The sequence below is a fragment of the Phaeodactylum tricornutum genome, chromosome 31 (genome assembly GCF_000150955.2).
Source record: "Phaeodactylum tricornutum CCAP 1055/1 chromosome 31, whole genome shotgun sequence".
Lineage (NCBI taxonomy): Eukaryota > Bacillariophyta > Bacillariophyceae > Surirellales > Neidiaceae > Phaeodactylum > Phaeodactylum tricornutum.
The window spans coordinates 221,642-247,283 of record NC_011699.1 but is presented as its reverse complement, the minus strand read 5'-3'; the positions used below and the strand labels follow the sequence as shown (position 1 = coordinate 247,283).

Genomic DNA, 25,642 nt, shown 5'->3' with positions numbered 1-25,642 from the left:
CGGATCACACTGGTAGGTGTAACGAAACGCGCGACACTACTGTCAAATTTTACAGATCCGATGAAAAACTCAGTGCAGTCTAGCGCCTGGTACCAATCCACTCGCACAGAGCTGTGTGGGTAATTTTGCGCATGGTGTATGCAATGGGTTTCTGATAAACTCTTTTAATATCCACGTGGTGCTCTGTTCATTGGCACTACAATATTTGGACTATGATTCCATTCATCGTTGTCCTGTCGCTTGACCGATGATTCCGCTGCGGCGGAAACCATCTAATGCATGGCCATGGCAAAGTCTAACAAAGCACACAAGAGGACTAGTAGTACAGCTTGCAGAGTGCTTTAGAATAAAATAAAGGAAAGTGAGCACATCATCCGATGTGCACAAGACTAGACTAATGTGATGACCCTAGCATCTCATCCTGAGATGTCCTCTAAGGTCATTTGTCCTCAACCTTACTTCCCCATATCCGGGTCAGTATGGCTCTATCAAATCAGGATTGTGGCGGAGTCGAAGCGCCGATTATCCAATTGTCAACTCACGTTGGAGTCGAATCCCTACCAATTCGTCCGGCCGGATTCTGTCGCACAGGCGCGGGCGCGGACGATCAGAGCTCTTCTTTCCCGATTCGTAGAGTTCGCGGATTGTATATCGATTGGTCGGACTGACTGTGATAAACGAACACGACATCCCTTCTTTTCGGTAGAGAACTATCCATTTATTAAGTCCAAACCCAACGGGGGGATCTTGGTTCAACGTACTTGCTTTAAGTGTAAGTGTAAAGTCATCGATGAATGGCTGAATGACACGTGCCACTATCAGTAACGATCGACAAGCTTCAATGGATTTAACTGTGTAACGAAGCGTTTTTGTTCTCGTATATTCCTTATCATGCTGGACAGTTCTATCGCATCCAACGCAAGTAAGAGTTCCACCAACAACGCTTCCCCAGTTGCAAAAGAACCTTGTCCAGTGAAAGGATCCGTGACCAACACCTACCACCCAATTCCGCAGAACTGGCATTCGCAAGGGTACTTACATTTACTATAAGGTCGATCCACACAGCACATGAACAGGTCCACAGCCGGTGGTCCGTCCGCAATCGGGGAGCGCCAGATGGAAACCATGGGGAGTCCCGTCGACGACGTGGACGCCATAGATATGGACGAGGAGGAGTCGATGCCAGATAATTTCGAAGCTCGTTTTCCGCTTTCGAGGCATATTGCCAGCTGGAGATTCTGGTGGGCCTTTGCCAAGTACCCGTTGGCTCTACTCCTCATCAACACGGTTGTGTTGCTTTTCCTGTCCCTGTACAATCCAGAAAATGACTACCAAGACACCTATAACGATGATTGGGAGACGAGCTCGTTAATGCTCATGATGACGAGGTTTCGTGTCAAATGCGTAGGGGTGGTAGTGATGGCATTCTTGGATACCATTTTCCTGTACTTGGCCGCCGCGTTTCTTCGGAAGGATATGCACTTGCTAGTGAGGGAGCATCAAGCACAGGACTCGCAAGCACAAAGCGCCGAGACGCAGAGTCCGATATGGAGAACAGCGGCACCGCTCCCGCAATTGGATTTGAAGGTACTGGACCACGTGCACGCTCGAGTCGCGCAAAAGGTAGACGCGTATCTTCATCGCGATCCAGCATGGCAATCAACGTTTCCCTTTTTGGTCAGCTTGTTGTACCTGCTTATGGCACTCGCGGCGACGGCTTCTCTGACTTCGGTTTTGCTGCTGTTATTTGTAAATAGCGCGCAAGGAATGTCTCTGTGTACAGCAAGGGACACCAATGTCATCAAATTCAATCAGACAGATGGTGTCCCGGAAGATTTGCTAGACTGGGCGAACGAAGGATCCTCCGTTGAAGCAACATACGTCCGTCTATCCGATGGGACTCTTTACTTCCGAGGGTCTGCAGCATATATACAAGAACCTACAATGCTTTCTGTTTACCATGGTATGAGGATCAACGGGTTTCATTCTATAGAATCTGACAGGGATTCAAACCTAAGGCTGCTTGCGTCCAAGGCGGATGGAAGTGTTTCCATGTATAGCCATGTGAGCAGCCCTACGTTTTTTGCAAGTGTCTTGGAAGACAACAGTGGAACATCAACTTCCTTCTGTTTCTTGTACAAGGAGGTGGTCCAGGAAGGCTACGATATAGATATCTTCCCCTCTGTCCCCTACGCGAGTAGTGTCTTCTCTGTTGCTTGCATTGACTCTAAAGAAGATGCCAATCAAGAAGTTCGGAACACTACTTTTTCCAGCAGCAACCAACAGGAACTGAGATCATGTTTGGGCAGAGCTTATGATGGTGAGTACTGGGTACGCCAGGATGGAGTAGATAGGCATTTTTGGTCCATCCAAGAAGTGCAAATAGTACGAGTGAATCCACAAACCATGGTGGCTACAACAATTGCCAATAAAACCCATTCCCGTGACTTTCGACCGGTGTGGTCCAGAGAAGGAAAATGCAACCTTCGGATCCAAGAAATTGGATATAGTGCTGCTGCAGTATTTCTGTTTATTTTTGCTCTTGCAATGGAACAAACTTTGAAAATTCCATCAAGTGCGGGTTGCTTGGCTATGTCTATCGTTGCAACTCTGACTTGGATAGATGAAACGTTGGCAGGCTTGCTAAGTCTCGTGCTGATTATTGCGACAGCTTTTTACTTGATCATGGGGTCACCCAGCTTAGTTGTCCGAGAGCAGATGCTGTGGGGAATGTACTGCGTTATCATCCTGCAACTGGTTTTCGAATTTTACCCCGTGGTGGTTTTTGGCCTGGGTCTGGGCATTGCTCGGGACCATCCCGTACTTCAGCTGGGTGGCTGGATTGGAGGACCATTTGCTGTCTTTTTTCTTTTGTTCTACTCAATCACTGATTCCATTGATTGGTTGGAATTGGTGGCGTTTATTCCATTGAGTGTCCTTATTGCTTGCGGGATGGTGACGGCAGGGAATCAACTCACAAGATACCGCCCATTTCTGCTGTTCTACCTGAGGCGTTTGTGGCGATCGCTTTGCCTGAAAATACGGCCGCAAATTCGACAACAAAGCAGAAGCTGAGAAATGGACTTTTATACACAGATTGAAAGGCATGTTGACTAGCTGCTGACTGTGAGATTCTATTTTTACGTTGTATCTTGTGGACGTCGAACAATCCGTCACAGTCACCACTAAAACTCGGCAAACCATAATCACCAAATCTTAATGAGTATTGCTTTTCTTGCAGCGCATGCCTTTTTACAATTTGGACACTGGGAGATGTGATCTTTCTGTTCTTCTCTGCGCTTAATGTTGATGTAAACTGACCCACCCGCAATTGCTGTATCACATACTGGCGCCGTTTGAAATACATGTGTAATGTGAATCCCACGCTTCTCGTCTGCTTTGCATCACAAGACTACGGAAAAGTGGAACTAGCGAAAGGTAACCATGCAAGCCTTGTCTTGAATATAGCAATCCAAAATAGCACCAAATTGGGAAAAGAGACCACTAACGGAGCAGCGACTTGCTATGCTTGTCATTGCAAAGGTCAGCAATGCGGCGCAAGATGAAAAATCTTCTTTTTGAAGACTGTGATGGAAACCTGCATGGCAATTGCTGGCCTTGCCGCACCCTTGGCTGGTCCACTCCCAAGTTGTCGGGCACACCGGAGTATCGGCGGAGCATGCTGAGCTTACGACCGCGTTGTCCGCTACTGTAGCTGCCGACGTTTCGGGCAACATACCTTTTGCGTGTGCGGCTGGAATGGGTCCATCGGCCCTGTCTGACGTTTGTCAATCCGTTTCCTTGACGAGAGTGTCGGCTTCCAACGCGCTTCGTACCACTTCTCACACTAGGAAAGGCACGCCGATGGTATCTCTAGCTGTTGACTGTGCGTTTCCTGACGCAAAGTTCGACAGGCTTGTCTCAATGTCGGCTGAGTTCTAAAGAACAGCACCGTTGGTCGTGCCCAATACACCACGAGCATGCTGGGAAGCTTTGTTCGATGGCTAAATCTACGGCCAACGAATACTCTCCAGTCCCACCACGTAACAGAGAAGGATACAATGCACGACTCGCGTCGGTCAGAGCCGAAACGGAACTCACGGTCGGCGGGAAGATACCGTTGGGAGTCTGCCCTTCGTGTGTTGACTGTGGGTAGAGACGATTCCCGTTTGACCCGTCTGTGGGTCCTGCGCCATTTGCGAAAGAGCACGAGCTCATCCCATTCACGACTCAAAGAGCTCGCAGATTCTTCTCCGTCAGAATTTGATTCTTTTTCCTGTCTGACAAGAGAGACCTGTGATTCCATCGAACTCTTGCCGCTCGTCTTTCTGTCAAAATGTGTTATAATTGGCACGTGGATCTTTCTTTCCCCAAAGAGGTATCTTTTGCAACGTGTCTATTTGCGGTACCCTCGTTCGTGCAGGATTCTGTCAACAATCTCGCGTTCGTCACGGTAGCTGTCAGCATCTGTCATCGACAATCGTTCACTTCCGAGTCCGTTTTCGGCTTTGAAACTTTCAGCATTTCACCAAAGATCCTCCATTTGTCCCGTACGAAACACTCTTGGTGGTTACGTTTCTATCCTTCCAACAGAGAAGTGCTTGCTACGCAATCTGTAATAGCTCCGTTTCCAGGCAGAACACTTTCGACTCTGAGTTGTCGGGATCTATCGACGGACGGAAGGAACATCCATACACGTATCGCATTTACGTATCAAATACACGTATCGCATACACGCACCCGTCGTCGACACGAAAATGATGAACGCGTTTACTACGGGACCGGAGTCAACTGCTGCCGACCGCCACAACAGACGCGCCACGGGAATTTCTTCCGAGGCAGAAGAACGCCGGATGGAAACCTTGGAAATCATGAACACACCAGTCGAAAACGATGCGGAAGAGGAGAATGATGATGACGACGACGAAGAAGAAGAGGCGCTGGCGCCTGTTGCTGGATGGAGATTCTGGTGGATCTTTGCCAGGTTTCCGTTGGGTCTGCTCCTCGTTAACACTATCCTTCTCGCTTTAATCACCCTATACAATCCACAATACTCGCCCTCATATATTGTGGGAAACTCGACGGACGTTGAAATGAACGACGCCTTCGATTCCGACGAGCGAAGGGATTTCGGGCTTGCGCAGTTCAGTGCGCTCGAACTGCAATCATGGATTGTCAAATGCGGGATGGTAGCCCTCTTAGCTTGCCTGGATGCTATTGTCTTTTACTGGTTCACAGTACGTCTCAAGAAGGGCATGGAATTGCTTGCGCAAAAGGCTCAGCAAGAAGAGCCTCAAGGACGGCCAGTCGCAAATGAGAATCTGAACAGGACAAGAACGGCACCGTTGCACAAGTTGGACTTGAACTACAGCGAACTGGACCTGGTACACGCTCGGGTGACCCAAAAGATAGACTCGTATCTATTTAGGGACCCAGCGCGGCAACCGACCGTCCCAATCTTGGTCAGCCTGTTGTACCTACTGACGGCACTCACAGTGACTGCTTGTCTGACTACGCTATCACTTTTGATATTTTTGTACAGCTCCGAAGGATCTTCCATGTGCTTGGAGAGCATCACATCACAGTCAAGTGAATCCGTGGAATTTGATATTGACTCGATTGAAAATATCCCGCAAGAGTTACAGGAATGGGCAAGTCCGAGATATTCATATTCTGATGGATCATCATACATTCATATGAGTGACGGAACTACTTACTTTCGCGGTAGAATGGCCGAAAAGGAACATCATGGTTGGGATTCCTATATGGATACGGAAACACTAGTTGCGACCAACGTAAATGGAAATCTTACTGTGTACAGTCAACTCCACGAACCGCATAGCTTCGTGAGTATTAACGAAGGTTCTGGTGAAACAATGGAAGGATTCTGTTTCCTCTATACGGAGTTTGCTGGACACGACGACGAGGAAATATATGAATACAAAAAGCAAGCAGTTGCATGTGTGACATCAGATGAAGATAAAAGTCAGGGATTTCGAAACGCAACTCTTCTAAACAGTGACAAATGGAATCGGATTAGATGGTCCGCTGGCAAAGCTCACGATGGACGATACTGGATCAGGCTGCAAGAGGATAGATTTGTTGATGAGTGGTCGTCGTATCAAGAGGTTTTGCATATCATACAGCTGGACCCGCAGTCGATGATGTATACTATAGTTGCAAACTCAACTTCCTTCCCCGATTTTCAACAACCCTTGAGGAACGAAGGAAGTAGATGTTTCCGCTGGACTAGCGGCATTGGGTTCGTTGCTGCCGCAATATCTCTGTTTCTTTCGGCGCTGGTGCTCCTACTATTCATCAAGACAAAGTCGGGAGCAGGTTGCTTGGCGTTGTCTATCTTTGCAGTCCGACTTTGGCTGGAAGAAACTTGGCTCGACGAAACTTGGCTAGACATGCTGAGTCCAGTATTGCTTGTTTTTACATTCATATGCTTGTGCACGGCATCACTCAGCCTTGCCGTCCGAGAGATGTTGCTATGGGGAATGTATAGTGTCATTGTGATGCAATTGGTTTTAGCTATTCAATTTCAGGTAATGGGGACTATTGGACTAGGTATGGGCCTCGCGCTGGACCATCCTGTACTTCAGCTGGGTGGATGGATTGGAGGACCATTTGCTGTCTTTCTTCTTTTGTTCTACTCAATCACTGATTCCATTGATTGGTTGGAACTGGTGGCGTTTATTCCATTGAGTGTCCTTATTGCTTGCGGGATGGTGACGGCAGGGAATCAACTCACAAGATACCGCCCATTTCTGCTGTTCTACCTGAGGCGTTTGTGGCGATCGCTTTGCCTGAAAATACGGCCGCAAATTCGACAACAAAGCAGAAGCTGAGAAATGGACTTTTATACACAGATTTAAAGGCATGTTGACTAGCTGCTGACTGTGAGATTCTATTTTTACGTTGTATCTTGTGGACGTCGAACAATCCATCACAGTCACCACTAAAACTCGGCAAACCATAATCACCAAATCTTAATGAGTATTGCTTTACTTGCAGCGCATGCCTTTTTACAATTTGGACACTGGGAGATGTGATCTTTCTGTTCTTCTCTGCGCTTAATGTTGATGTAAACTGACCCACCCGCAATTGCTGTATCACATACTGGCACCGTTTGAAATACATGTGTAATGTGAATCCCACGCTTCTCGTCTGCTTTGCATCACAAGACTACGGAAAAGTGGAACTAGCGAAAGGTAACCATGCAAGCCTTGTCTAGAATATAGCAATCCAAAATAGCACCAAATTGGGAAAAGAGACCACTAACGGAGCAGCGACTTGCTATGCTTGTCATTGCAAAGGTCAGCAATGCGGCGCAAGATGAAAAATCTTCTTTTTGAAGACTGTGATGGAAACCTGCATGGCAATTGCTGGCCTTGCCGCACCCTTGGCTGGTCCACTCCCAAGTTGTCGGGCACACCGGAGTATCGGCGGAGCATGCTGAGCTTACGACCGCGTTGTCCGCTACTGTAGCTGCCGACGTTTCGGGCAACATACCTTTTGCGTGTGCGGCTGGAATGGGTCCATCGGCCCTGTCTGACGTTTGTCAATCCGTTTCCTTGACGAGAGTGTCGGCTTCCAACGCGCTTCGTACCACTTCTCACACTAGGAAAGGTACGCCGATGGTATCTCTAGCTGTTGACTGTGCGTTTCCTGACGCAAAGTTCGACAGGCTTGTCTCAATGTTGGCTGAGTTCTAAAGAACAGCACCGTTGGTTGTGCCCAATACGCCACGAGCATGCTGGGAAGCTTTGTTCGATGGCTAAATCTATTGATGAGCTCTACAAACGCAAGAACGCGAATGATGGAAATTGATGAACTAATAAGATTTATGACTAGTTTGAGAATCGTGATTGAGTTTGTATGATGCAGCTGAATCGCCAATGACTGTTTCATATGGCGATGACTTGATTGAAATGTAAACGGGAAGACTAGAACGTTCGTAGGACGTTAAAGCTCTGTATGTAACCGTGATAGGTTCTTTGGTACTATCAATCTTGTCACAACGGATTGGGAAAGATTTAGTAGGCCCAATGGAATTATCAACACACCCTCGTTTCAAACTTGAGTTGGAGGCAGTTTGGTCGAGATCAAGCAAATAACAAGATCGCATTATTCGATGATGTGATGGCGAATGATGCTTGGTGAAATAATCTGCAAGATTATCAGTTCCTTTTCTCCAATGAACATTGAATTGACCTTGCTTGACACGGTCTTTAATCCAATAGAAACGCATGTCTATGGCTTTAGATCTTCGTTGTTTCACTGTATTGTTGACAATTCCTGATGCACATTCATTGTCAGTTTGAATAGGAGTAGCTAACTGGGGATGTCCCATAGCTTCCAAGGTAGTACGTAATTCCACACCGTCCTTGGCGTTAAAGAATAGTGCACCCAGTTCAGCTTCAGTTGCAGAAGAAAGAACGGACTTCATGATAGAACAGTGCGTGTGTATGGCGCCGTTTAATGGCGGTGGTTTGGAATTTGGCTTGGGGTTCTCGGTAGGTGCAGAACTTAGAAAAAAAATTCCACCAGCGCGAGAGCGAGCCTTGGATTCTGATAAATAAGAAGCATCGCTGTGAACGTGTAAGTGCATGTCGCTGGCGTGGTATCGTACCGTCGCGTCTGGATGCGTTGCGCTGTAATTTAAGAGTTGCGTGACGGCTTCGGCAGTTGCTTCGGTTCCTTTTGTTTGAGCGGATGCGAGGGTGCCGAGAGCAACAAGCATGGTTGAATCCACGGCGCGAGCATAATATAACAGGGTACCAATAACTTCTTGAAGACGAGTGATGCCAGCCTTGTCGAGCGGCGGAGAAAGATCAGTTTCGTTGGTTAGCTGAATTTTTACACCGTACGATGGCGGAACCCACGCGTGAGGGGAATGTTGAGGGCGGGCTGGGGACGGATGTTGGAAACGTTGTAAAGCTTTTTCGACGTAGCCAGGCATGGCCATGTCAACGTGGCGCTGTTTGTAATTCCAAGTAAAGGTGAGACCGCAGTAAAGGGCACCGGTCCAATCTGTCGTTACCGTGTATAGCTTCTCGAGACAGTGTAGTAAATGCTCGGCATGTTCCTTACCCACGTATTTAACACCAAAATTGTCAACAACTAGTGAAAATGAAATAGGGCGCGTTTCGTGGGTGAAGAAGCCTGGGGTATGCTTGGCCTGATGGTATCCGTCGAGAGCTAAATGATCGATGAGGCGGTCGTTGGCAATGCGGCCTGCGTGTGGGAGACCGTACATTGCTTTTCGAATTTCCACTAGAACGTTGCCGTTGTGAACTAGAGGGGCAAGCTTGTACTGTTCCATTATGCAGTCCGGTATATGGACTGCAGGGATGCGCATGTACTCGTACACGGGGAGAGGAGTGCCCAAATAAAAATCCTTGAGGTCGCAGGTCATAAAGCGTGCGCCTTCAGTGGAAATTACGCTGTTGATGAGGATCTTGATGGCTGGTAAGGCAGCTGTAGGGGTACTTGTGGGTCCGTTGTACTCGATACGGTCGCCGCCGACGGTGAAACGGATGCGGTATTTTTCGGCCTTGTGTGGCTTGATAGCCGCTACGATCTTCAGGTAGGTGGCCTTGCGGTCGTGCGGCTTCGCGGTATGCGGAATAAAATGCATCGTGTCGGTGCCGGTGGGCATGTTGGGTTTAACGCCTTGAGATAGGCGGCCCATCTCGTTGGCAGCGGCCTGAATCCATTCGGGGCCGTGTTCGGAATTTTTGAGTTTTGAATACTTGAGAGTGGCTCCGGAATTGGGGTCGACGACGGCGTTGGCGCTGTCGAACGCGTGTCCTGGGTATCGAGCGGCTTGCAAGCGAGTTCCGTGACTGTGCGGAGGTGTTGGGACCTTGGGAGAAGGTACGACGGGTGCGGGTGCTGCTTGGGTAGGAACGACGGATGTTGAAGCAGAAATTTTTTCTTTCAGTTTGCGAGCGGCCCTACAACGTGCTTGGCGAGGGTTGCAGGTGACAAGCTTTTATGTCTCGGCCTCGGAGTCCGGGGGAGGCACCCTCGGAAGTGACTGCGGAGGGGCGGCTGTGGCGGTCGGCACCCTTGGAAGTGATTCAGTGACCGGGTTTCGGAAGCGGACTTGACGAGGTGAAGAAGTAGATGCAGCTGGCGGACTTAGGGTTGCCGTGGGAGCAACTGGGAGGGACGAGTCAACTGGGTTAGCGGCTTTTGAAAAAATATCTGAAAGTTGCGAGAGGGCTTCGCGTTCGTTGACCGAAAGAGGTGATAAAGGCGACGCAGGAGAGGGATGTGCCAGAGCATGGGCAAGATCGTGAGCAGCGGCGACAATTGTATCGCGAGACGAGGTGCTGGGCATTTTGACTTGGCTGGGAAACCAGGTCAGAGTGTCCGAAATGCGTTCGCTGGTGGTCTCCTTGACCCAGACGCGATAGCATCGGTAATGGTTCATGGCGGGGCCAACGTACCAACCGTCGGCTGCGTGGGGGGCCCAAGTTCTGCGAATTGACGGTTTTTCGTGTACAAGCACGCGGATGCCCGGGGGAGCCAGAGGGGTACGATTGTAGTCGAACGAGCCGTGGAGTTGGGCCCAGGATGACAGATTTGGGTTGATACGAGACCCTCGAAGAAGGTTAAGAGTCATGATGGCTTGTGGGAGTAAGCGATCCGAAAGGTGAAGCGGAAAGTTTTTGTCTGTGCTGCACAGACCTGCAATGAAGTGGTTTTTGAACGTGCGGATGGCCCGTTCGGCGGCGTTCCGACGGTGCACGTGAGGAGGAGCTAATAGAAAATCAATATCGACAGAGGACATGAATTGTTGTAACACAGTTGAGGCTTCGTTGTCTAAGCGTTGGAGTTGGGGGCGCAAACCTTTGGAGGATAGCATGGCGTGAGCACGCTTGTAGGCGCTCAAAATCTCGGGACCGGTGCGGTTCTTCATGGCTTCGACATGAATAAAATTGCTATCGTAGTCATAAACCACTAGCATGTATGCATTGCCGGAGCTTGAAGTGGTGACAAAACGGCCGGTAGGGTCAGTAAAAATTTTTCCGGTGACTTCGGCGAAATCGGCGTACAAAAACTGCGTCCTGGCGGCTGGAGGGTCTTGTTGTTACGTAGTACAACCAATGTACGTACGAAAGACAGGAAACGCAGTGTCGACAAAGTCTGGTAAACGAAGGTTGGGCGTTATTACGAACGACCTGCGATACACCTAAGCGAGCCTAGGGACTGTAAAACTCAACTCGCTTACGACGCTCCCCACGGGTTAGACAGCGGATACGAGGACCTATGCTAATGCAATATTTGGATCAATGACTTTCTAAAACAATGAGAGAAAGATTATTCTACATCTAGTCCATGAGAACCAGTCTGTTCACCCAAGTGAAAGACCTCTTACCATGTGCCAGATAACCTTACTCTCACATAGAGTAATATCTCTTCTAAATATAAATCCCACACAGAATCACTCAGCGAGTACCCAATCCTGTCTGTACCTTGCCTTATGATTCGTGGGACTGTCTCCTAATCTCCATTCTTGTATCCAGCTCCCGCGACTTCCAATACAGGACAACCTCGATGATGACGTGAATACAACGGGTCGTATAATAGGGCCGACATGAATACCACGATTCCACCATTGTCTCCATCCTCATTCACACTTCCGACATCACCCTTAGATGACGATTGTCCTAGAGACATGTCACCTTGGTGTATATCGTGACACTCCCCATCGGCCTGCTTGGATGAGTTGGAAGCCTTTACCTCACATTTTGATGGGTCACCTTGCCAAAACAACATGGGCTTGAGGACCGGCCATGCCTGCTGAAAACCCCAATGTTTGCTGAGTATATCTGCAACATTCTCGGCACTCACGACCTTCTGGAAGTCTACGATCCCAGCAGCAATAGCTTCGCGCACCCTGTGGTAAGATAGGGCATTGTGTCGCTTGTTGATCGGTGATTGTGGTTCGGTGGAGCTGATGATGACCGATTGGTTGTCTCCGAAAAGAATTGACTTGCCTATAATAGGAACACCAAGGAAACGTAGGGTGGTACGAATGTCCAAGATCTGTTCGACCGCGATCCGTGCAGCGACAAATTCAGATCCATATGTAGCAGTTTCAACTGTAGCTTGCCGTTTGGAGTACCACTCAAAAGGTGTCTGATTGATAAGGTGCAACACGCCTGTGACGGAACGTCCTGTTGCCATGTCGTGATATAGGTTCGCGTCGACATAGCTGGTTAGCCTGACATGTTTTCCCAGAGCCGTTGGGGCGTCATGAGGAAGCAGTTCCTTAACGTTTCCATACACAGAAGTAGCCCAATCGCGGGGATTATCTGGGAGCCCTGAGTAGTCTGGCTCGTCAGTTCGAACCCTGATTGCACCACTCTTCATCTTCTTTACGTACCCGTACATTCGCTTGAGCCGATCAAGGTGTCCTTGCCGAGGTGCTACCCTGAATCTAGACATACTCATAACCGCTGTGGCTATGTCAAAACGCCCAAGTGTAATCAACCATTGTAAACTACCGATGAGGGATTGATACTGCTTGATACCAGCGTCACCAAGTTCCGGCATTGAATCTAGCTCAGGGTGATCACCTTTCTCCAAGGGTGACACGTACTGCTTAGGCTGTTCTTGGAACATTCTCTCATACTGTTCCATCATTCGTGATATATATTTCTTTGGATGATAGGAAAGGGTACCATCCTTGTCTCTTTCAAACGTACAACCAAGATGATATTCCAAAGGGCCGACACCCTTTAGCTTGTACTTGTATTTCTCCTTAAGCAAGTGTATGATTGCCCCAGGATCATGGGCTGCCACAGCAATATCGTCAACGTAGACCGCAATATACTCATAGACGTTGGACTTTTCCCTCATCCAGACGTCAGAATCTGCCTTACTGGCAGTGAAGCCTAGACCGCGAAGAGTATCTGCAAAACGTTCGTGCCAACGTAGCCCACTACTTCGTAGTCCATATAGGGCCTTGTTGATAACCAACACGTGTCCTTCAAGTTCTGCAAATTCTGGACCAGCAACAATAAATACCTTTTCTTTGGTATTGGCCTCTAGGTATGCATTACCTATATCAGCTCCCCATAGCTTGAGTCCGTTGAGCTCGGCAAGAAAAACCACAATGCGTAGACTGCGCAACGAGACCACACCAGAGTACACACTTTCGATTGGAATGGGAGTTAGGTGTCCCCCAGCAACCATCCTGGCCTTGTGTCTACCATCGTGTTTAACGTCGTACACAGTGTGAACACGGATCTTCTTGTACCCTTTAGGTGCATTCGTAACGTGGTTGCCGACGATGTTGGCCTTACCGTAGTCAACGAAAGTATCATATTCGTGAAGCTGGGCTCTCTCAGTGCTTTCTGCGTCTTGCCATTTACTATTACCGTTAGACATGTCGATAGCAATGGCATCCTTATGATTGCGTGGGAGTTGGTATCCAAACTTGTGGGCTGAAGTAGTCTGGCTAGAGTGCTGAAGTGCTTGGCTTACAAGTCGCTGGACCTGCTTGTCCCTAGCTGCAAAGCGCTTGAATTGCTTCCACCCAGGTGTATCTAGTAGTCCTTGGCTCTTAGCATAGATAGCACAAGTAACTGGATCATCAGCACCAATAACGTCGAGTGGTTCGTAGGTAGACTCCCCAGTCTCCCAGTTGACTAGAACATTGAATCTAGATCCCTTGTAGTTCTTGTCGCGTGGTAGAAGTGGGCCTTCGTGCGCGACGATGTCCTTGAAACTCCACTGTCGGTCCGTATCGTGAAGTTCCTTTTCTAGATCTGTCTCAATTTTATCTAGAATCTCGTTGTATGTCAGAATCTCATCGTGTTCACCATCATTAATTTCGACAAGAAAAGTCACATCCGAAGGCTTGTCTGGGTCAAGTATTTTACGGGTGATTCGTGCCCGAAAACGCTCTCCATCATCACGAGTGTCGGTGAGAAACGTGCGACCGATAAGATCATCAGGTGTAAAACCAGGCAACTCCTTAATGGCATAGGAATTTTGGTTTTCGGTTCTACGCGACTTGATAAAGTTGATGGGCTTAGGACCATTCTCCCCATCCTGTGACGCAAGGCGTAGGTTGGTTTGCCCGGAAATGGCCGCAGAACGAACACTAGATCGATATAGAATGCGGTTGGTGCGGTCGTTGAGGATCTTATAAGTGAGAGCGTCACCGACGGAGTCTGCGATGCCGACAAAATGTCCTTGTTGCTCGGTACCACCAGAGGGGAATGTCGCATCTTCAATTCTATAATAGACCGGTTCCCAAAAATGAAACTGAAGGAGAACACTGATATCAGGTGTAGAACCAGTAAGCACTTCGAGGGGGGTGCGATGATCGAGAGATTCATGCGCCAAATGGTTGAAGACATAGCAAACATATGTCACGCAAAGAAGCCAGGTGTTATCAGGAGCACCAGTAAGATTGAGAATGTTGTTCGTATTGGCTTCGATGGTGGCGATACGACGTTCGGCGAAGTTTTGGTGCTGATGGTTAGGCTCACTCTGCCACTGATCGATATTATATGCGCGTGTAATATCAGTGACCTTTTTACTGATCTCAACTTGAGCGCGATCACTGATTAGTTTGTCCATTGCACCACGGAAACGGATGTGATCTTCAAGGGTGTTGACAAACTCTTTATCAGTTTTCATGGGGTAGGCATCAGTGACAAGAGACCGTCTGCCAACGAAGAGTTGTGCAAATTTTGCACCATTGTCTACGGCGGGAGTGTCGGACCATATGGTATCAGTAGCGACCGGTTCGTTACGACGGTGTACATTTAAGGCTGGGAAACGAGACTTAAAATGTTTACGTAACGGTGCGTGATAGACTTCACGGGCATGCTGCGTGGTGGCCATGATGGTTTTCCGAACGGTGTCGGCAGAGACCCAGCCAAAGCAAGGACGAAGGGCTTCATAATCGTGCACATTACGTGTGACGTGATGCTGTTGGCACTGCATGATACGTGCAATGGCGTCATCACGGTAGTCGCATAGAGAAATGTGACGGTGAAGGTATTGGCCTGTATGATCAAAACGTGGTTCAACGTATGGGGGCTGGGGCAAGTCATGGATGCCATCGTACCATGAAGTCGCAAGGTCAATTTCATTGTCGAGTACAGAGGGGTCCCAATCGACGTCTGAGGTTAGGACAACATGCGGGAGGGACGCTAGTTCAGCATCAGTGGGGCGTCGCATGTCCATGTATGGAAGTCCCTGTCGAATATGGAGGGGAATGATATAGTCATCTAAAGTGACAATGCGCTGATTACCCCCTACCGTGCGTGAACGGTCTTCGACATGATTACGATAGTGTTCCAACTGCGCACTTGAATGAATGGTTTTACCCTTCCCCAGATGAGCATACTGGTTCATAATGAGAATGATGGGCCCATTTTGGGATTCAACACATCCAGCGGCAGTGACGATGTCCAAGTTTGGCAAGGTATGATCGTTGATACCTGTGATGTTTGCCGAACGTCCTGTTTTGAGCAGGACAATGACATCACCACCCGCAAGCCCTCCGTTAGCGCCACGGTCAACAAGGGATGCAGAAGTCTCGTTGGTAGTATGACGAGAGACTTGGTATTGCAGTACGTTAGATTGCAGTGATTTGGGCTTTTCTGATACGTCACGTGATGCGGCGAGTACCTTACGAATATCACCGCTGCTCATGCGACTGACACGCTCAGTAAGATGTGCGAGTAATTCAGTTTCAGGTGCGCAATCATGGAAGGTGTCCGTTGCGGTATGTTCCGTGCCAATGGTCTCGTGTGTATTGGCCTGCAGCGTTTGATGAGGCGGGCTACCATTTAATGGTGCCTGCTTGCCGGGTGCAGCCAAACCTTGGAGGATGGCCTTGGAATCATCAGAGAGCAAATTCCACATTTCACGAGGAATGTAAGGTCGTTCGCGATTAGTTGCCAGGGGACGGTTACGGGTACTGTTGTTACGGACGTGGGCATTGGCTTCGTATATGGCAGTCGGTGACACATCTATATCATAGTCTACATCTGGTTCGCTTTCAAAATCCGTCGGATGATAGGCTAGTTCAGTAGTATAGATATTGCGCTTGTTCTTGCCACTGCGAGAATTAGATAGATTATTACCGTTGTCGTAGAGCGATGCCGATGCAAGGAGGAGACTGAGGTAACTATTGTAGCTAATGGGACTACCACCTTTGGCTAAGTCGAGTGTTGCTGTGATTTTAACCTGTCGGAGTTCAGGTACATCATGAACAGCATTCTCCAAAAGACTAAGGCACAATTGCTGAGGAAGTTGCTCACCAGTAGGTACAGTGTCATTGTAAATACGCAAGTGATTCTTCCAGTGGAGAATAAATCCTTCTGCTGTACCTGTCCATGACGATCCGTATTTTGCAGTTGTGAGATACCCCAGAGTAGTAGACGAACTGATCTTTGCGCTGGCTGACTCCGTATAATGTTTCACAATTTTACGGAAAACTTCTTGGGCATTGAAATCAAAACTGTGCTCACGGACAATGTTCTTTCCCATGTCCGTCTGAAGAGTATGCTCTAGAGCAGAATATACAAACTTGTTCTGTTCTTCAAAGAGGGACTTTTCCAAAGGATCGGTAGGAATGTAGTTTGGGTCTAGAACCTTGTCAACGTTATGTGTTACGGCAGTAACAACAAACGAACGATAGAAGTTGTCCCAGTATCGGTCATCTTTGAGCACAGGATAGTGAGTTTTATCACGTTTTATCCCACGCTTGAAATCCTCGACAGCCGAACGTGTCTTTCCTGTGGGACTCTGAACAGTCGGGGGAACAGTGGCAGGTGCAGTGGCCGTCGAAACCTGGCCAAGTGCTGACCGACGGTACAGGACAAAGTCCTCGTTGTTGAGTGCAACGAGCTCGGAGTTCTTCAAAGGAGCCCCCTTTTGGTCTTTTAAGGATGCTTGCCAACGTAGGAAGTGACGTATGATCTGTCGATGTGCCATGATTAGAGGGATGCGTGACGGATTTTCGGGACCATCAGGAATGGCAGGAGGAGTGTACTCAAGAGAGTCGAGTTCGTTCTCAAAGATGCACAAGAGATTGTCAGCCGATTCATATCCTTGTTGATCAAAGGCAAGACGAATAGGATGTCCTTGGGGAAGAAGGAGTACATTGTCCAGAAAATGGGCATAGACGGCTACACTTGTCATTTGCCGGGTGGCAGGAACCATAGTGGCCTGAGAAGCCAAAACGGTATAGAGGTTCTTGAAAATTACTACTTATGTGTTCGGGTCCTTCGCTGTATACTATAGCGGACTTCGTTAGTATGACCCTACACCAGTGAACGAAGCTAGCACTGGTACACTCACTTCTACCTCCGTAGGTAGTGTCCTCGGGGACTGACGAGGGTTTGATTAGCCCCCCCGCACTGCTTTAAGCCGGGCAGTAAGTCCGTCCCAACCGGAATCAGGGCTGAGGTCTTCAGGCCTATTGGTATTTCTACCTCACCTGACTAGAGCAACCCATAGTCACGAAGCGGCCCTGCCGACAAGCCCTGAAGACTCCAAGGGGGGTTCGGCACCGGCGACTCCGAGGAAGTAGGGAGGCCACGAGTAACTTACCGACAAGACCCTGAAGCAGTACTAGTGGGTCCTCGGTACCAGTTAGCGTGAGGGAGTAGGGAAGCGGCTTTCAAACAATGTGTCACACAAGCCGATAAATATCACCTTAAGTGATACCTCTGGCACTTATACAACACGAATGGATGTAAGCGATTTAGTTCTCAAAATTCACGGAGCTCGTGGAAATTTGAGAACGGCCTTAAGTAGACTTAAGGGATGTTTACCAGTAACGACTGTGCGGATGAGCAGCAGTGGTTTGACGTGCTGTCAAGACTGTTAATCTGTTACGTAGTACAACCAATGTACGTACGAAAGACAGGAAACGCAGTGTCGACAAAGTCTGGTAAACGAAGGTTGGGCGTTATTACGAACGACCTGCGATACACCTAAGCGAGCCTAGGGACTGTAAAACTCAACTCGCTTACGACGCTCCCCACGGGTTAGACAGCGGATACGAGGACCTATGCTAATGCAATATTTGGATCAATGACTTTCTAAAACAATGAGAGAAAGATTATTCTACATCTAGTCCATGAGAACCAGTCTGTTCACCCAAGTGAAAGACCTCTTACCATGTGCCAGATAACCTTACTCTCACATAGAGTAATATCTCTTCTAAATATAAATCCCACACAGAATCACTCAGCGAGTACCCAATCCTGTCTGTACCTTGCCTTATGATTTGTGGGACTGTCTCCTAATCTCCATTCTTGTATCCAGCTCCCGCGACTTCCAATACAGGACGACCTCGATGATGACGTGAATACAACGGGTCGTATAATAGGGCCGACATGAATACCACGATTCCACCATTGTCTCCATCCTCATTCACACTTCCGACATCACCCTTAGATGACGATTGTCCTAGAGACATGTCACCTTGGTGTATATCGTGACACTCCCCATCGGCCTGCTTGGATGAGTTGGAAGCCTTTACCTCACATTTTGATGGGTCACCTTGCCAAAACAACATGGGCTTGAGGACCGGCCATGCCTGCTGAAAACCCCAATGTTTGCTGAGTATATCTGCAACATTCTCGGCACTCACGACCTTCTGGAAGTCTACGATCCCAGCAGCAATAGCTTCGCGCACCCTGTGGTAAGATAGGGCATTGTGTCGCTTGTTGATCGGTGATTGTGGTTCGGTGGAGCTGATGATGACCGATTGGTTGTCTCCGAAAAGAATTGACTTGCCTATAATAGGAACACCAAGGAAACGTAGGGTGGTACGAATGTCCAAGATCTGTTCGACCGCGATCCGTGCAGCGACAAATTCAGATCCATATGTAGCAGTTTCAACTGTAGCTTGCCGTTTGGAGTACCACTCAAAAGGTGTCTGATTGATAAGGTGCAACACGCCTGTGACGGAACGTCCTGTTGCCATGTCGTGATATAGGTTCGCGTCGACATAGCTGGTTAGCCTGACATGTTTTCCCAGAGCCGTTGGGGCGTCATGAGGAAGCAGTTCCTTAACGTTTCCATACACAGAAGTAGCCCAATCGCGGGGATTATCTGGGAGCCCTGAGTAGTCTGGCTCGTCAGTTCGAACCCTGATTGCACCACTCTTCATCTTCTTTACGTACCCGTACATTCGCTTGAGCCGATCAAGGTGTCCTTGCCGAGGTGCTACCCTGAATCTAGACATACTCATAACCGCTGTGGCTATGTCAAAACGCCCAAGTGTAATCAACCATTGTAAACTACCGATGAGGGATTGATACTGCTTGATACCAGCGTCACCAAGTTCCGGCGTTGAATCTAGCTCAGGGTGATCACCTTTCTCCAAGGGTGACACGTACTGCTTAGGCTGTTCTTGGAACATTCTCTCATACTGTTCCATCATTCGTGATATATATTTCTTTGGATGATAGGAAAGGGTACCATCCTTGTCTCTTTCAAACGTACAACCAAGATGATATTCCAAAGGGCCGACACCCTTTAGCTTGTACTTGTATTTCTCCTTAAGCAAGTGTATGATTGCCCCAGGATCATGGGCTGCCACAGCAATATCGTCAACGTAGACCGCAATATACTCATAGACGTTGGACTTTTCCCTCATCCAGACGTCAGAATCTGCCTTACTGGCAGTGAAGCCTAGACCGCGAAGAGTATCTGCAAAACGTTCGTGCCAACGTAGCCCACTACTTCGTAGTCCATATAGGGCCTTGTTGATAACCAACACGTGTCCTTCAAGTTCTGCAAATTCTGGACCAGCAACAATAAATACCTTTTCTTTGGTATTGGCCTCTAGGTATGCATTACCTATATCAGCTCCCCATAGCTTGAGTCCGTTGAGCTCGGCAAGAAAAACCACAATGCGTAGACTGCGCAACGAGACCACACCAGAGTACACACTTTCGATTGGAATGGGAGTTAGGTGTCCCCCAGCAACCATCCTGGCCTTGTGTCTACCATCGTGTTTAACGTCGTACACAGTGTGAACACGGATCTTCTTGTACCCTTTAGGTGCATTCGTAACGTGGTTGCCGACAATGTTGGCCTTACCGTAGTCAACGAAAGTATCATATTCGTGAAGCTGGGCTCTCTCAGTGCTTTCTGCGTCTTGCCATTTACTATTACCGTTAGACATGTCGATAGCAATGGCATCCTTATGATTGCGTGGGAGTTGGTATCCAAACTTGTGGGCTGAAGTAGTCTGGCTAGAGTGCTGAAGTGCTTGGCTTACAAGTCGCTGGACCTGCTTGTCCCTAGCTGCAAAGCGCTTGAATTGCTTCCACCCAGGTGTATCTAGTAGTCCTTGGCTCTTAGCATAGATAGCACAAGTAACTGGATCATCAGCACCAATAACGTCGAGTGGTTCGTAGGTAGACTCCCCAGTCTCCCAGTTGACTAGAACATTGAATCTAGATCCCTTGTAGTTCTTGTCGCGTGGTAGAAGTGGGCCTTCGTGCGCGACGATGTCCTTGAAACTCCACTGTCGGTCCGTATCGTGAAGTTCCTTTTCTAGATCTGTCTCAATTTTATCTAGAATCTCGTTGTATGTCAGAATCTCATCGTGTTCACCATCATTAATTTCGACAAGAAAAGTCACATCCGAAGGCTTGTCTGGGTCAAGTATTTTACGGGTGATTCGTGCCCGAAAACGCTCTCCATCATCACGAGTGTCGGTGAGAAACGTGCGACCGATAAGATCATCAGGTGTAAAACCAGGCAACTCCTTAATGGCATAGGAATTTTGGTTTTCGGTTCTACGCGACTTGATAAAGTTGATGGGCTTAGGACCATTCTCCCCATCCTGTGACGCAAGGCGTAGGTTGGTTTGCCCGGAAATGGCCGCAGAACGAACACTAGATCGATATAGAATGCGGTTGGTGCGGTCGTTGAGGATCTTATAAGTGAGAGCGTCACCGACGGAGTCTGCGATGCCGACAAAATGTCCTTGTTGCTCGGTACCACCAGAGGGGAATGTCGCATCTTCAATTCTATAATAGACCGGTTCCCAAAAATGAAACTGAAGGAGAACACTGATATCAGGTGTAGAACCAGTAAGCACTTCGAGGGGGGTGCGATGATCGAGAGATTCATGCGCCAAATGGTTGAAGACATAGCAAACATATGTCACGCAAAGAAGCCAGGTGTTATCAGGAGCACCAGTAAGATTGAGAATGTTGTTCGTATTGGCTTCGATGGTGGCGATACGACGTTCGGCGAAGTTTTGGTGCTGATGGTTAGGCTCACTCTGCCACTGATCGATATTATATGCGCGTGTAATATCAGTGACCTTTTTACTGATCTCAACTTGAGCGCGATCACTGATTAGTTTGTCCATTGCACCACGGAAACGGATGTGATCTTCAAGGGTGTTGACAAACTCTTTATCAGTTTTCATGGGGTAGGCATCAGTGACAAGAGACCGTCTGCCAACGAAGAGTTGTGCAAATTTTGCACCATTGTCTACGGCGGGAGTGTCGGACCATATGGTATCAGTAGCGACCGGTTCGTTACGACGGTGTACATTTAAGGCTGGGAAACGAGACTTAAAATGTTTACGTAACGGTGCGTGATAGACTTCACGGGCATGCTGCGTGGTGGCCATGATGGTTTTCCGAACGGTGTCGGCAGAGACCCAGCCAAAGCAAGGACGAAGGGCTTCATAATCGTGCACATTACGTGTGACGTGATGCTGTTGGCACTGCATGATACGTGCAATGGCGTCATCACGGTAGTCGCATAGAGAAATGTGACGGTGAAGGTATTGGCCTGTATGATCAAAACGTGGTTCAACGTATGGGGGCTGGGGCAAGTCATGGATGCCATCGTACCATGAAGTCGCAAGGTCAATTTCATTGTCGAGTACAGAGGGGTCCCAATCGACGTCTGAGGTTAGGACAACATGCGGGAGGGACGCTAGTTCAGCATCAGTGGGGCGTCGCATGTCCATGTATGGAAGTCCCTGTCGAATATGGAGGGGAATGATATAGTCATCTAAAGTGACAATGCGCTGATTACCCCCTACCGTGCGTGAACGGTCTTCGACATGATTACGATAGTGTTCCAACTGCGCACTTGAATGAATGGTTTTACCCTTCCCCAGATGAGCATACTGGTTCATAATGAGAATGATGGGCCCATTTTGGGATTCAACACATCCAGCGGCAGTGACGATGTCCAAGTTTGGCAAGGTATGATCGTTGATACCTGTGATGTTTGCCGAACGTCCTGTTTTGAGCAGGACAATGACATCACCACCCGCAAGCCCTCCGTTAGCGCCACGGTCAACAAGGGATGCAGAAGTCTCGTTGGTAGTATGACGAGAGACTTGGTATTGCAGTACGTTAGATTGCAGTGATTTGGGCTTTTCTGATACGTCACGTGATGCGGCGAGTACCTTACGAATATCACCGCTGCTCATGCGACTGACACGCTCAGTAAGATGTGCGAGTAATTCAGTTTCAGGTGCGCAATCATGGAAGGTGTCCGTTGCGGTATGTTCCGTGCCAATGGTCTCGTGTGTATTGGCCTGCAGCGTTTGATGAGGCGGGCTACCATTTAATGGTGCCTGCTTGCCGGGTGCAGCCAAACCTTGGAGGATGGCCTTGGAATCATCAGAGAGCAAATTCCACATTTCACGAGGAATGTAAGGTCGTTCGCGATTAGTTGCCAGGGGACGGTTACGGGTACTGTTGTTACGGACGTGGGCATTGGCTTCGTATATGGCAGTCGGTGACACATCTATATCATAGTCTACATCTGGTTCGCTTTCAAAATCCGTCGGATGATAGGCTAGTTCAGTAGTATAGATATTGCGCTTGTTCTTGCCACTGCGAGAATTAGATAGATTATTACCGTTGTCGTAGAGCGATGCCGATGCAAGGAGGAGACTGAGGTAACTATCGTAGCTAATGGGACTACCACCTTTGGCTAAGTCGAGTGTTGCTGTGATTTTAACCTGTCGGAGTTCAGGTACATCATGAACAGCATTCTCCAAAAGACCAAGGCACAATTGCTGAGGAAGTTGCTCACCAGTAGGTACAGTGTCATTGTAAATACGCAAGTGATTCTTCCAGTGGAGAATAAATCCTTCTGCTGTACCTGTCCATGACGATCCGTATTTTGCAGTTGTGAGATACCCCAGAGTAGTAGACGAACTGATCTTTGCGCTGGCTGACTCCGTATAATGTTTCACGATTTTACGGAAAACTTCTTGGGCATTGAAATCAAAACTGTGCTCACAGACAACGTTCTTTCCCATGTCCGTCTGAAGAGTATGCTCTAGAGCAGAATATACAAACTTGTTCTGTTCTTCAAAGAGGGACTTTTCCAAAGGATCGGTAGGAATGTAGTTTGGGTCTAGAACCTTGTCAACGTTATGTGTTACGGCAGTAACAACAAACGAACGATAGAAGTTGTCCCAGTATCGGTCATCTTTGAGCACAGGATAGTGAGTTTTATCACGTTTTATCCCACGCTTGAAATCCTCGACAGCCGAACGTGTCTTTCCTGTGGGACTCTGAACAGTCGGGGGAACAGTGGCAGGTGCAGTGGCCGTCGAAACCTGGCCAAGTGCTGACCGACGGTACAGGACAAAGTCCTCGTTGTTGAGTGCAACGAGCTCGGAGTTCTTCAAAGGAGCCCCCTTTTGGTCTTTTAAGGATGCTTGCCAACGTAGGAAGTGACGTATGATCTGTCGATGTGCCATGATTAGAGGGATGCGTGACGGATTTTCGGGACCGTCAGGAATGGCAGGAGGAGTGTACTCAAGAGAGTCGAGTTCGTTCTCAAAGATGCACAAGAGATCGTCAGCCGATTCATATCCTTGTTGATCAAAGGCAAGACGAATAGGATGTCCTTGGGGAAGAAGGAGTACATTGTCCAGAAAATGGGCATAGACGGCTACACTTGTCATTTGCCGGGTGGCAGGAACCATAGTGGCCTGAGAAGCCAAAACGGTATAGAGGTTCTTGAAAATTACTACTTATGTGTTCGGGTCCTTCGCTGTATACTATAGCGGACTTCGTTAGTATGACCCTACACCAGTGAACGAAGCTAGCACTGGTACACTCACTTCTACCTCCGTAGGTAGTGTCCTCGGGGACTGACGAGGGTTTGATTAGCCCCCCCGCACTGCTTTAAGCCGGGCAGTAAGTCCGTCCCAACCGGAATCAGGGCTGAGGTCTTCAGGCCTATTGGTATTTCTACCTCACCTGACTAGAGCAACCCATAGTCACGAAGCGGCCCTGCCGACAAGCCCTGAAGACTCCAAGGGGGGTTCGGCACCGGCGACTCCGAGGAAGTAGGGAGGCCACGAGTAACTTACCGACAAGACCCTGAAGCAGTACTAGTGGGTCCTCGGTACCAGTTAGCGTGAGGGAGTAGGGAAGCGGCTTTCAAACAATGTGTCACACAAGCCGATAAATATCACCTTAAGTGATACCTCTGGCACTTATACAACACGAATGGATGTAAGCGATTTAGTTCTCAAAATTCACGGAGCTCGTGGAAATTTGAGAACGGCCTTAAGTAGACTTAAGGGATGTTTACCAGTAACGACTGTGCGGATGAGCAGCAGTGGTTTGACGTGCTGTCAAGACTGTTAATCTGTTACGTAGTACAACCAATGTACGTACGAAAGACAGGAAACGCAGTGTCGACAAAGTCTGGTAAACGAAGGTTGGGCGTTATTACGAACGACCTGCGATACACCTAAGCGAGCCTAGGGACTGTAAAACTCAACTCGCTTACGACGCTCCCCACGGGTTAGACAGCGGATACGAGGACCTATGCTAATGCAATATTTGGATCAATGACTTTCTAAAACAATGAGAGAAAGATTATTCTACATCTAGTCCATGAGAACCAGTCTGTTCACCCAAGTGAAAGACCTCTTACCATGTGCCAGATAACCTTACTCTCACATAGAGTAATATCTCTTCTAAATATAAATCCCACACAGAATCACTCAGCGAGTACCCAATCCTGTCTGTACCTTGCCTTATGATTTGTGGGACTGTCTCCTAATCTCCATTCTTGTATCCAGCTCCCGCGACTTCCAATACAGGACGACCTCGATGATGACGTGAATACAACGGGTCGTATAATAGGGCCGACATGAATACCACGATTCCACCATTGTCTCCATCCTCATTCACACTTCCGACATCACCCTTAGATGACGATTGTCCTAGAGACATGTCACCTTGGTGTATATCGTGACATGCAGTCACGAAGACCGCCGAATTTATTCAGACTGCTCAAGCGCTTCAAGCTGATTTTCAGGTTTACGCCCAGAAAACCAAAGCTCATTTCGCGAAATTTGCTGGTTACGAGGTGAAGTATCTCCGCGACGAATTGGCGTCTCTCACGACAAATTCCATTGTGTACGTTGTTCGAGGATTCCTTCTTCGCCACGGAAGCGACATACCGTCGCACCATCTGCAGTATTTTCTGATGACCAAACTCCTTTCGGATTATCGACTCCAAAAATAATTCCTGTGGATTTCGACCCAGTTCCTACAATTCTCGAACACCTTGGCTGCAATATCCCTGCACCTACTGATCTCGAGAAGGCTAATGAAAAGCT

The 25,642-nt window shown here is 48.3% G+C and overlaps 5 protein-coding genes across 5 annotated transcripts; 2 read left to right on the top strand and 3 right to left on the bottom strand.

Annotated features, from left to right (window-relative positions):
- The first annotated feature begins 972 nt into the window (after positions 1–972).
- On the top strand, positions 973–3,123 carry PHATRDRAFT_50589 (predicted protein). The gene has a single exon (XM_002185510.1). It carries the CDS (start codon positions 1,069–1,071, stop codon positions 3,073–3,075), a length of 2,007 nt encoding a protein of 668 aa, XP_002185546.1. The 5' UTR covers positions 973–1,068; the 3' UTR covers positions 3,076–3,123.
- A 1,287-nt stretch (positions 3,124–4,410) lies between these two features.
- PHATRDRAFT_50588 (predicted protein) lies at positions 4,411–7,018 on the top strand. The gene has a single exon (XM_002185509.1). The coding sequence runs from the start codon at positions 4,758–4,760 to the stop codon at positions 6,852–6,854; it is 2,097 nt and encodes a 698-aa protein (XP_002185545.1). The 5' UTR covers positions 4,411–4,757; the 3' UTR covers positions 6,855–7,018.
- A 2,985-nt stretch (positions 7,019–10,003) lies between these two features.
- PHATRDRAFT_41578 (predicted protein) lies at positions 10,004–11,398 on the bottom strand (the record flags this gene model as incomplete). Its single annotated transcript, XM_002185466.1, has 3 exons — positions 10,004–11,100; positions 11,134–11,209; positions 11,396–11,398. The coding sequence occupies 3 exons, from the start codon at positions 11,396–11,398 to the stop codon at positions 10,004–10,006; spliced, it is 1,176 nt and encodes a 391-aa protein (XP_002185502.1).
- A 2,505-nt stretch (positions 11,399–13,903) lies between these two features.
- PHATRDRAFT_41577 (predicted protein) lies at positions 13,904–17,211 on the bottom strand (the record flags this gene model as incomplete). Its single annotated transcript, XM_002185465.1, has 2 exons — positions 13,904–13,931; positions 13,961–17,211. The coding sequence occupies 2 exons, from the start codon at positions 17,209–17,211 to the stop codon at positions 13,904–13,906; spliced, it is 3,279 nt and encodes a 1,092-aa protein (XP_002185501.1).
- Positions 17,212–20,681: 3,470 nt separating this feature from the next.
- On the bottom strand, positions 20,682–23,989 carry PHATRDRAFT_41576 (predicted protein; the record flags this gene model as incomplete). The annotated part of the gene is made up of 2 exons (XM_002185464.1): positions 20,682–20,709; positions 20,739–23,989. 2 exons carry the CDS (start codon positions 23,987–23,989, stop codon positions 20,682–20,684), a joined length of 3,279 nt encoding a protein of 1,092 aa, XP_002185500.1.
- Between the last annotated feature and the right edge of the window lie 1,653 nt (positions 23,990–25,642).